This window comes from Cherax quadricarinatus, chromosome 51, assembly GCF_038502225.1.
Source record: "Cherax quadricarinatus isolate ZL_2023a chromosome 51, ASM3850222v1, whole genome shotgun sequence".
NCBI lineage: Eukaryota > Metazoa > Arthropoda > Malacostraca > Decapoda > Parastacidae > Cherax > Cherax quadricarinatus.
This window is the reverse complement of record NC_091342.1, coordinates 26,827,483-26,839,447: the sequence shown is the minus strand read 5'-3', so window position 1 is coordinate 26,839,447 and position 11,965 is coordinate 26,827,483. Positions and strand designations below refer to the sequence as shown.

The 11,965-nt window shown below is 39.9% G+C and overlaps 1 protein-coding gene across 1 annotated transcript in view; it reads right to left on the bottom strand.

Moving 5' to 3' along the window:
• Positions 1–11,965, bottom strand: part of LOC128694596 (metabotropic glutamate receptor-like protein P) — a 903,975-nt gene that overhangs the window by 467,010 nt on the left and 425,000 nt on the right. Inside the window, exon 5 of the mRNA XM_070095631.1 lies at positions 9,026–9,149. Within this exon, the coding sequence (XP_069951732.1) occupies positions 9,026–9,149 (124 nt within the window). The remainder of the gene's footprint in view (positions 1–9,025; positions 9,150–11,965) is intronic.

Genomic DNA, 11,965 nt, shown 5'->3' with positions numbered 1-11,965 from the left:
GACGTTTCGCCATCCAGTGGCTTTATCAATACAAATTCTAGGACATAATTTGAAGACAGAAGAACTATATACATAAGATGAGGTAATCAGTCCCTCAGCCTTGGAGCTGGTGTGAAAAACACTGTAGTTGTGAAGATACTGGAGCACAGGCAAGAAGGCTGGCGCTAATATATACTAACGTCAGGTGAAAAGGGACGGATAGCAGATGAGGGCTTAGTCACTGGTAGGCGGGATTTCTCAGTGGAAGTAGGTCATAAAGTTGTCGACATTTGAAATTTCTCCATCAGGAATCATGAGAGAGGACACGTTACATATTGAGTCAAGGTCTCGTTCCGGCTTCTTCACTCAACGTAAGAGTCGGTTCAGTACTGAATAGAACGTATGATTTTTTAACTGAAATATGTATACCAGTTTTTTTTTTATTTGCTGGCCTATCTTTTTCATTTGCCCCCCACTATTTCGTAACCGTGTTTTATGTGCACTTTTTTTTTTTTAAATTAGCTATCTGCTTATCTTTTTAATATCAGTACATCTCTCCGTCAGCCTTTGGAAAACTTATTTCTCCCGACTGTGCCTTTTTGACTCTAATCTTCTCTGTGACTGGATGAAACTGTGTAATTAAAAACATAAGAAAGAAGGAAATAAAAAAAAAAAAAAGGCACAATACCGTGACTGGAACGATACACAAATAACCCGCACATAAAAGAGAGAAGCTTACGACGACGTTTCGGTCCGACTTGGACCATTTACAAAGTCACACTAACCAGAAGTGGAGCAGGACGGCTATATATAGGCAGGAAGAGGAACACTGCAACAGGTCTACTGGCCTATGCGAGGCAGCTCCAATTCTCGTACCGGCTTAAGCCAATGCCTTGACTTAGTCAGGTCAGACATATCACTTAAGGGAGGAGTAGTGCATCCGATCTAGTAGCACAAGCTAGTCAGGTCCAAATCACACCCACCCACACCCACTCATGTATTTATCCAACCTATTTTTAAAACTACACAACGTCTTAGCGTCTATGACGGTACTCGAGAGTTTGTTCCACTCATCCACAACTCTATTATCAAACCAATGCTTTCCTATATCCTTCCGAGTCCTGTCTATGTTAGATATTTTTAGCACGCTATTTACATCCCCTTTATTAATTCCTGTTTTCCATTTATACACCTCAACCATATCCCCCCTAATTCTACGCCTTTCGAGAGAGTGCAGGTTCAGGGCCCTCAGTCTATCCTCATAGGGAAGATTTCTGATACATGGGATCAACTTTGTCATCCTTCTTTGTACGTTTTCCAGTGCATTTATGTCCATTCTGTAATACGGTGACGAAAACTGCTCAGCATAATTTAAATGAGGCCTAATTAAAGATGTATAGATTGAAGAACACCCTGAGGACTCTTATTATTTATGCTTCTTGCTATGAAGCCAAGGATTCTATTAGCTTTATTGTGAACACTAATGCACTGTTGCCTTGGTTTTAGATTACTACTAACCAGATCTCCTAAATCCTTTTCACAATCGGTAATATTATTTTATATGTGGCATGGTTATTTTCCTGTCCAACATTTAGAACTTTGCATTTGTCTATATTAAACTGCATCTTCCACTTCTCCGACCACTGCATCAGTCTATTCAAGTTATCCTGGAGTAAAAATAAATGGTATAAAATACCGACACAATGGAAACAAACACATATGCAGTTTAATGTGATCCTTTATTGACAACGTTTCGCCCACACAGCGGGCTTTTTCAAGTCACACACAGATCTACCTGGGGTGGAAAGTACGGGAGTATTTATAGTCAGGTTCAGAATGTTGAGGTCAGGTGGAGAATGCTGCATCTGATGATCTACCAGGTGGGGTTATAGAGTCTTGGGTAGCTTGGCAGGGGTATTGGACAAGTTGTGAGTAGACCTGCAGTGTTGTATGTTCTTATGTGGGATAGCGATGAAGAAGTTTCTTGGCGAGTGGTTCAGCTATGTTATAGAAGCCGTTGTTCTGGTTGAAATTGTTGGTTATAGAGATAAGCGATGATTCCAGGATTCTTCGGTATTGAGTGTTGTCTTCTGTGGCGATAAGTCTTGAGTTTCTGTAGTTAATTAAATGGTTGTGTGAATTGCGATGTTGTACACAGACATTCCCTGTATCGTCAGTCCTGCTTGCGTATTGGTGTTCTGAAATACGTGTTTGGAGGTCTCTTGATGTTTCGCCCACGTTTAATTTGTTGCAGTCATTACAAGGGATTATGTATACCCATGCAGAGGATGGAAGCTTGTCCTGTCTACTACTGGTGATGTCCTTGATGATCGTGGAGGTAGATACTTGGAATGATGTATTGGAAAAGATATTGGAAACATGTTTGGCAATGGAGTTGGTGGGGAGGACTATAACCCCACCCGGTAGATCATCAGATGCAGCATTCTCCACCTGACCTCAACATTCTGAACCTGACTATAAATACTCCCGTATACTTTCCACCCCAGGTAGATCTGTGTGTGACTTGAAAAAGCCCACTGTGTGGGCGAAACGTTGTCAATAAAGGATCACATTAAACTGCATGTGTGTTTATGTTTCATCCTGGAGTGCTCTAATGTCCTCATTAGAATGAATTGGACGGGTTATTTTGGTGTCATCAGCAAATTTGCTTATGTCGCTATTTATTTCCTCATCTATGTCGTTTATGTAGATTGTGAACAGCAAGAGGCCCAACACTGACCCCTGTGGAACACCGCTTGTGACGTGCCCTCATTCCGATTTCTCCCCATTTATGCAAACTCTCTGCTGCCTATTCGTCAACCATGCCTCAACCCATCAAAAAATTTCTCCTCCTATTCCGTATGCCTTAAGTTTCCTCAGCAGCCTCTTATGTGGAACTCTATCGAAAGCCTTACTGAAGTCCATATACACAATATCATATTCATTACCATGATCTACCTCCTCAAATGCCTTAGTGAGGAAAGTTAGTAAATTCGTAAAACAGGAACGCCCTTTGTAAAACCGTATTTGACTGATAATGTTTCTGTGGGTTAGTGCGTATGTTAATATATGACTGTGGGATTGACTGTGAATGACTGTGGGACTGTGGAGTTGAGTGAGTGGTTGTGTGGTGTCGATCCTGCGTTAATTCTAGTCCCCCTTATATTATTTTAGGGAATTTAATACTGAAGAAACGCACCCAATCAACCTCCTAACCCCTGTTCCATCCGTCCCCCTTTTGCTTCCTCCCTCTCCCCGTCCCCCTCTCCCTCTGTTGTGTGCGTACTGACAAAATTTAGGGTGGAAAATGGTTCAACGTTTTTTCTTTGGACGAGAAAAAATGCCGTAGACATGTTAGAGTGAAAATAAACACGAAGGAACACGAGCTTAACACTGAATTTTTAAGGTAACTGAGCAGACTTATGAAACTGAACAACAAATCTTAAAACAATTATTTTACTGCGTAAATATTTTTTTTTGAGCAATCTATAACATAATTTTGAAATTTCCTGAAGACACGAAACATCGTTAGCAGCCACGAAACGTGCTGGAGAAGAAATGAATGAACACACATTTATGCAACGAAGTTCACAGCACCACAAAGCTCTGACAAAGCGAATAACAGGTGAACACGAAAAATTTCCCTAGCGGAGGTGGACAGCTTGTTAAGCAAGAAAAAAAATAAAAACATTTCGCTTCACTGCAACAGATAAACGTCGTTAAGGCTGTTGATAAACTATAAATATTTGCTCACTCTCTCCTCCTACACATTCAGAGAAATACTAGTTATTTCTTAACTAAACACGCAGCAGAATTGATAAGTCATTGTATTGGTTCTATTTTGTTAGGTAAGACACATATGCAACAGTTAGACAACTTTATTCCGAAACGTTTCGCCTACACAGTAGGCTTCTTCAGTCGAATACAGAAAGTAGGCAGGAACAGTAGAGATGTGAAGACGATGTAATCAGTCCATCACCCTTGTAGTCGTAGAATTTGAGGTTGTCAGTCCCTCGGTGATGGACTGATTACATCGTCTTCACATCTCTACTGTTCCTGCCTACTTTCTGTATTCGACTGAAGAAGCCTACTGTGTAGGCGAAACGTTTCGGAATAAAGTTGTCTAACTGTTGCATATGTGTCTTACCTAACAACCTGTCGGTATTGTATACCATTTTGATGGTTCTATTTTGTTTGAAATAGACAAATGCAGTCATTGTTTTGTCTGTACAACTGCCTGTACAACTTGTATATTTTTTTGTAAGTCAATAAAACTGTCTCCCTTCAAGTTTTGATCACCGTGCGCGAGTCATGATGTAGGCTACCCACCATCTGTCTCCACTTTGTATTCCTAGGTACCAATTCTCGTGTAACTGGTCGAAAATGCTAAAAATGTAGACAAGGAAGAAATATGGGTATAAAGACAATATGCAGAGGAAACTTACACTGGGATTACATTTTTTTCTCAATTTAGAGCTTAATCTAAGAAAACTGTCCCGATTAAATCTATCATAACTAGTAAATGTGCAAATAAAGGCTTGTTTTTGTATGAGTTTGTACTACCACACACATATACGTCTAACAATATACAACAACTTCATTAAGGCCTAATAATGTTGTATAGAAAATTTGATTCCATATAACTCGCCGAAAAAAATCATTAATCCTTTAGTAGTCTATAAAATTCAAATCACAGAAGTCTAAAAGTCCCTGAGCGTAAGAGCATAAAACATAAGTAACAAACTACAGTGGTAGGCTGTGTGTACTTTAAGTACTTTAATTAAATGTTTAACTTTAAAATCAACGACTGCTGGTTTTGTTTCCTGCAACACTGTTTTACAGACGTCTATTAAACATTCAAAATGCAAAACGATTCACTGACAATGCTAAAGAACACGAAACATAAGACAAACAGAAGTTGCAGAATAAGCTTTAACCGAGATGTAATTTCGCTCTGAATATAGCTTTATCATGTTCTTCAGAGTGAAAATGTTGGCTCAGTAATGTGTTTTGCAACTTGTGTGTTTGTCTTCGCAATTGTCAGCAATACGACATCCTATCTATGAAATAAATCAGCAAACGTTGCACAATGCATTAAGAGGAGAGGGGTTGAGGCTTCGATGGAGACACACACACAGTAGGACCTTGGGGTTTTCTAGTCCGTAATTACTGGATAACATGCCACGTAGCAGGCAACTGAACAGAAGACAGAGGCATATTGCAGAATAAGCTTTAAGGTGCAACGTTTAGCTCTGTGGAGTGTGTTATCAGGTTATCTACACAGAAAAGCTTTTTACCAATATAGGATGATTCAGTAACATGTGACAGCCCATTATCTGTCTTACTGCTGGTGGAAATAACATCAGGAGACAGGAGCTGCTGGATAAGTACAGGTCAGCAATAGAAGTTGTCAGGTCTAAGGGAGGGATCCCAATCATATGTAGCATCTTGCCTAGAAGGGGAGTGGGCAATGAATGGATGTCTAGGGCAATTGGTATAAATTGCTGGCTAGACAGATACTGCAAGGAACTTGCAATCCCATTCATTGATAACTGGGACAAATTCTATAGCAAGCATGATATGTATGCAATGGGCTGGAGCTGGAGTGGTTGCATTAGCCAATTCGAGTGAACGTGTCATTGATGACTTGTCTAGGAATTTAAACTGATAGATTATAGAGGTATGGGTGTTTCTGGAAAACAATAAGGTTGCAGCATTCTGGTTGAAAACAGCAGATATTAGCAGGATACCTCAGGGATATGTTTAAAAGACAATATTCAAAATAAAGTTGCAAGTAAAGGCAAAGCAATTGCTCGATAAACAAAGAGAGAGAGAGAGAGAGAGAGAGAGAGAGAGAGAGAGAGAGAGAGAGAGAGAGAGAGAGAGAGAGATGGCAACGAGTGACTAGCTCCCTTAAGGTTTACCATACAAATAACAAAAGTCTAAGAAATAAGATAAATGAGCTAAGATTACTTGCAAGTGCAGGTACTATAGATATTATTGCTATAACAAAGACGTGGTTCAACTTGAAAGATAGATAAATACCTTCTGAATGCAACATACAGAGTTATAAACTATTCCACACTGATAGGGTCAACAGGAAGGGTGGTGGAGTGGCGATGTACGTCAGAGATAATTTAAATTGTTGTGTTAGACAAGATGTAAGATTAGAAACATCGGACACAGAATCTGTTTGGCTACAGCTTCTCGAAGGTCGTGAAAAATTAATTTTGGGTGTGATTTATAGGCCCCCAAACCTTGATAGGGAGTGTAGTAAGCTGCTATGGGACGAAATTCATAATGCATCTAGATATGAAAATGTGTTATTGGGAGATTTTAACTTTAGACAAATTGATTGAAACAATGTGACAGGAAATCTTGAGTCAAGTGACTTTCTTGATACGGTTCAGGGCTGCTTTATAAAACAGTTTGTGACAGAACCAACTAGAGGAAACAACCTTCTTGATTTGGTTCTTGCCAACAAAGAATCACTAGTTAATAATCTTGAGGTTAATGATGAGCTAGGGGAAAGCGATTACAAATCACTTAGTTTCAATATATCACGGAGTTACCCGGATAACTGCAATCAAGTCGCTGTCCCATATTTCCGCTTGGCCAACTTCATGGGACTGAAAAATTGCCTGGGTGGGCTAAATTGGGATGACCTTACTATGGATCAGGTAGGTAGGGTTAGTTACCAATATGACGTATTTCAGAGCATAGTGCTAGCTGCCCAGGCGACTTTTGTCCCGAGTAGGGAAATTAGGTCTAACAAAAATGATCCCAAATAGATAAACAATAGATTAAAACATCTAATTGTTCAAAAGAGAGGCATATATAGGTGAATCAAAAGAGAGGAAAGGCTGTTAAGAAATCAATATATTCAATTAGAGAGAAATAAAAAAAAAGGAATACGATAAGCAAAATGGGATTATGAGGCTAAAGTCGCAAGGGATTCGAAAACTAACCCAAAAGGGTTCTTTCAGGTACACAGAAGTAAGATTAGGGACAAGATAAGCCCACTTAAGAGTAACTCAGGTCAGATCACTGACAGTGATAAGGAAATGTTTGAACTTTTCAATTCTTACTTCCTCTCAGTTTTTACTCAGGAAGATACTAGCGAAATTCCAGAAATAATAAATTATGTAGAACAGGACGATAATAAACTATGCACGATTAAGGTAACTAGTGACCTCGGACAAATAAAGAAATTAAAACCTAACAAATCCCCAGGCTCTGATGAACTGTTTGCAAGGGTTTTATAGGAACCTAAAGAGGAACTTAGCTTACCTTTGGCTAATCTTTTCAATATATCACTACAAACTGGCATAGTGCCAGACAAGTGGAAAATGGCAAATGTAACACCTATTTACAAGGCAGGTGACAGATCCTTAGCTGCGAACTATAGACCAATAAGCCTTACCTCCATAGTGGGAAAATTTGTGGAGTCAATAATTGCCGAAGCAATTCGTAGCCATCTTGACAGGCACAGATTGATTAATGAATCTCAACACGGTTTTACAAAGGGGCGTTCCTCTCTTATAAATTTATTAACTTTCTTCACTAAAGTATTTGAGGAGGTAGATCATGGAATTGAATATGATATTGTGTGTATGGACTTCAGTAAGGCTCTCGATAGAGTTCCACATCAGAGGCTGTTGAGAAAACTTAAAGGCACACGGAATAGGAAGAGAAATTTTTTTATGGGTAGAGGCGTGGTTGACAAGTAGGCAGCAGAGAGTTTCCATAAATGGGGAGAAATCAGAATGGGGGCACGTCACATGCGGTGTTCCACAGGGGTCAGTGTTGGGCCCCTTGTTGTTCACAATTTACATAAACGATATAGATGAGGGAATAAATAGCAACATAAGCAAATTTGCTGATGACACCAAAATAAGCCGTCCAGTTCATTCTAATGAGTACATTAGAGCACTCCAGGATGATCTGAATAGACTGATGCAGTGGTTGGAGAAGTGGCAGATGCAGTTTAATATAGACAAATGTAAAATTCTCAATGGACAGGAAAATAGCCATGCCACAAACTAAATAATGTAAATCATAATATTACGGATTGCAAAAAGGATTTAGGAGTTCTGGCTAAGAGTAATCTGAAACCAAAACAATAGTGCATAAGTGTTCGCAATAAAGCTAACAGAATCCTTGGCCTCATGTTCAACTTTATATATCCTTGGTTAGGCCTCATTTAGATTATGCTGCGTAGTTTTGGGGTCCCCGTATTACAGAATGGATTTAAATGCACTGGAGAACGTACGAAGGAGGATGACAAAGTTGATCCCATGTAACAGAAATCTTCCTTATGAGGATAGACTGAGGGCCCTGAACCTGCAATCTCTAGAAAGGCGTAGAATTAGGGAGGATATGACTGAGGTATATAAGTGGAAAACAGGAATTAATAAAGAGGATGTAAATAGCATGCTAAAAATATCTAGCATAGGACTCGCAGCAATGGTTTTAAATTAGAAAAATTCAGATTCAGGAAGGATATAGGAAAGCACTGGTTTGGTAATAGAGTTGTGGATGAGTGGAACAAACTTCCGAGTACCGTCTTAGAAACTAAGACGTTGTGTAGTTTTAAAAATATGTTGGATAAATACATGAGTAGGTGTGGGTGGGTGTGAGTTGGACCTGACTAGCTTGTGCTACTAGGTCGGATGCCATGCTCCTCCCTTAACTGAATGTGACTGTCCTGACTAGGTCAAGGCATTGGCTTAAGCCGGTGAGAGAATTGGACCTGCCTCGCATGGGCTATCAGGTCTGTTGCAGTGTTCCTTCTTTCTTATGTTTCTCAGGTATTCCTTTATGTTGGTCTAGATATCTTTAGTACTCTTTTGACAAAGTTTCTATTTCTTTTGATTCTCGGGTTTCAATCTTTTCTTCCTTGATCCTGAAATGCAAATATTTACTTCCTTCTTCCCCCACTCACCCTTGAAGTGTCCAAATCTAATACCAATAATATACTAAATCTCCAACCTAATCAACTACTGGGCTCTGAGGTGGCAATCCTCCCTTTCGGAACATCACTCACCTTGGTGGTGCTCTTCTTGCACTTGTCGGAGTTGGCGAATATGTTAAGAGCCGTTGATCCCGGTGGTAAGGGACACTGGTCGATGTCGACGCGTCGGAGATCGATGTCGATGCCACTAGTGCCCCTGAAAGAAGTAGACAGACAAGCATGAAGAGTGGTAGACTGTGCAAAATATCAGAGGGTAAATATACTGTATAACATAAGGTGTAGACACACAAGCATATAGGATAAACATTTATTCGGACAAGGTTTCAGTCTAAGTAGAAGGTAATGATATACTGATACCGACAATATTGACGAAAGGACACAGATGCATACATACACTTGCATCATCATTATTGGATACGTTTCGGTGTTGAAGTAACCAAGACATAATAAGAGGTCCTAAGTGTATTTACACTTGTGTCCTCTCATTTAGATCGACACATTCTCCGAGAAATGTTTTTTTTCCTGCAAACTTGTGCTTGACTACACGCCTGTTTCTCAAGCCAACGGCAAAATGGCGACAATAATATTAGAAAATGCTAAAAAATGTTTTGCTGGAGCTGAAGATATTACCAATTACGCAGATGAATATTTTTTTATTAATGGGTATCCCCAAGAGGATGCCTAATTAAGTTTTTTCTCTTTCCTCCAACTCGAGAATGCTCCATTCAATCGGCGTCAAATTTCCAACACTTGCTGTGACAACGACGACCGAATTCTTGGAAAAATTCACATGTTCACGTGCCCCGTGACCAAGGTTGAACACATTCCCAACTTCATGGAATGGTTCAGATAACTTACAAAATCCACAGTGGCAGAGTCAAACATTCATAAAAAAAAGGTGCTAGAAAATGCGACGACGGTATAGAGTAAAATTTAAACATGTGGTATGGTTTATGTAGCTTCAGATTTGACTCTTGTTGACCAGTGTGAAATTTTATCTAATACAAGTCACGTTAATTTACATTTACCTCTTCTTAATGTCTTCATTATTTAATGGCTGATGTATTTTAGGGCCAGAATAGTACCCATTAGGTTTCGTTTGCGTGTAGGCAAATTTACTGAGGCTAGACAGTAAATAAACCGAAATGGTTGGAGTCTGTGCCATAATTGGAGAATGATTCATCTGATCGACTTCAACTTTACACCACTGGTATGGTTTTTTGAACACAAGGTTCACGCTGCCATTAGGTGGCATAAGTAACACTTTGTCAATTTTACTAAAGTCATATATGCTCTTTACTCAAAAACTTCAGAATGCTGCTTATGATTGGCTTCAAAATATTACTAACTATGAAGGATGATACTCTATAAGTTTAGTCTAAATAGGTACAAATTTCATAATTTACTGAAAGTTAAAAATCGTTGGAATCAGATCAATTACTGGAGAATGAATTCTCCGATCTGCTTCAAACTTTTACCATTGGTGGGCTTTATCAACACAGCTTGTTACTCAGTTATGCATAATTCAGCTTGCCAGTTATATTTAGCAAATAATTTCCCCGTGTAATAAATGAGTGACTTAATAGGAAGTATTTTTGTATTCATTTTAGGCTGTTGTGAACCATTTTGCCGTTTTTTAAATTTTATCAAACTGGATTTAAAAAAAATGTAAAAATAATTTTCTTAGAGGATTATAGAGAATTTTAAACAATGTAAATGAGAAAAGTGAACCAGAAAAAAAAAAGTAAAAAAAAAAAAGGAGTTTTTTTTAATTAATGAGGGGAGACTATACTATTTTTTAGAACATTTTCATTTGCTTTTCTCAGAATTTCGTTTATTACTCGAGAAAGCCTTGATATAGATTTTTATGGATTTTTTCACATGAATTTTTAAAAATGTAAAATATTAAAAAAAACATAGAAAAATGTGCTAAAACGTTATTTTATTACGTATCTCAGTGATTCAGAGATGTTCGAATGTTTTGTGCGCAGGTGCTTGATGTGTTGGGGAAGATGTTCGTGTCGAGGCCCCGTGGCTAGCGTCAGTGTTCATATACCTATCACTCGGGACCTGATAACCACTCGCCTAAATACAAGACTTGAGAAATATCAACATACCGAGTGACCATCACGATGGCCAGAGCTCTCAGTTGAAACCTCGGTTTTCGTATGACCTGAATATAGCAATGTGTGTTCGAACTATGCAAGATGGAGAAAGTTCTGCGAGGAGGAGCTGGAGAAGGTTCTGCGTAGAGCAGCTGGAGAGGTTCTGCGTGAAGGAGCTGGAGAAGGTTCTGCGTAGAGCAGCTGGAGATGGTTCTGCGTAGAGCAGCTGGAGAGGTTCTGCGTGGAGCAGCTGGAGAAGGTTCTGAGTAGAGCAGCTGGAGAGGTTCTGCGTGGAGGAGCTGGAGAAGGTTCTGCGTAGAGCAGCTGGAGAAGGTTATGCGTAGAGCAGCTGGAGAAGGTTATGAGTGGAGCAGCTGGAGAAGGTTATGCGTGGAGCAGCTGGAGAGGTTCTGCGTAGAGCAACTGGAGAGGTTCTGCGTGGAGGAGCTGGAGAAGGTTCTGCGTAGAGCAGCTGGAGAAGGTTCTGCGTAGAGCAGCTGGAGAGGTTCTGCGTGGAGGAGCTGGAGAAGGTTCTGCGTGGAGGAGCTGGAGAAGGTTCTGCGTAGAGCAGCTGGAGAGGTTCTGCGTGTAGGAGCTGGAGAAAGTTCTGCGTGAAGCAGCTGGAGAAGTTCTTCACGGAGGAGCTGGAGAGTTTCTAAATGGAGGACCTGGAGAGGTTCTAAATGGACGATCTGGAGAGGCTCTAAATGGACGATCTGGAGAGGCTCTAAATGGACGATCTGGAGAGGTTCTAAATGGACGATCTGGAGAGGTTCTAAATGGACGATCTGGAGAGGCTCTAAATGGACGACCTGGAGAGGTTCTAAATGGACGACCTGGAGAGGTTCTAAATGGACGACCTGGAGAGGTTCTAAATGGACGACCTGGAGAGGTTCTAAATGGACGA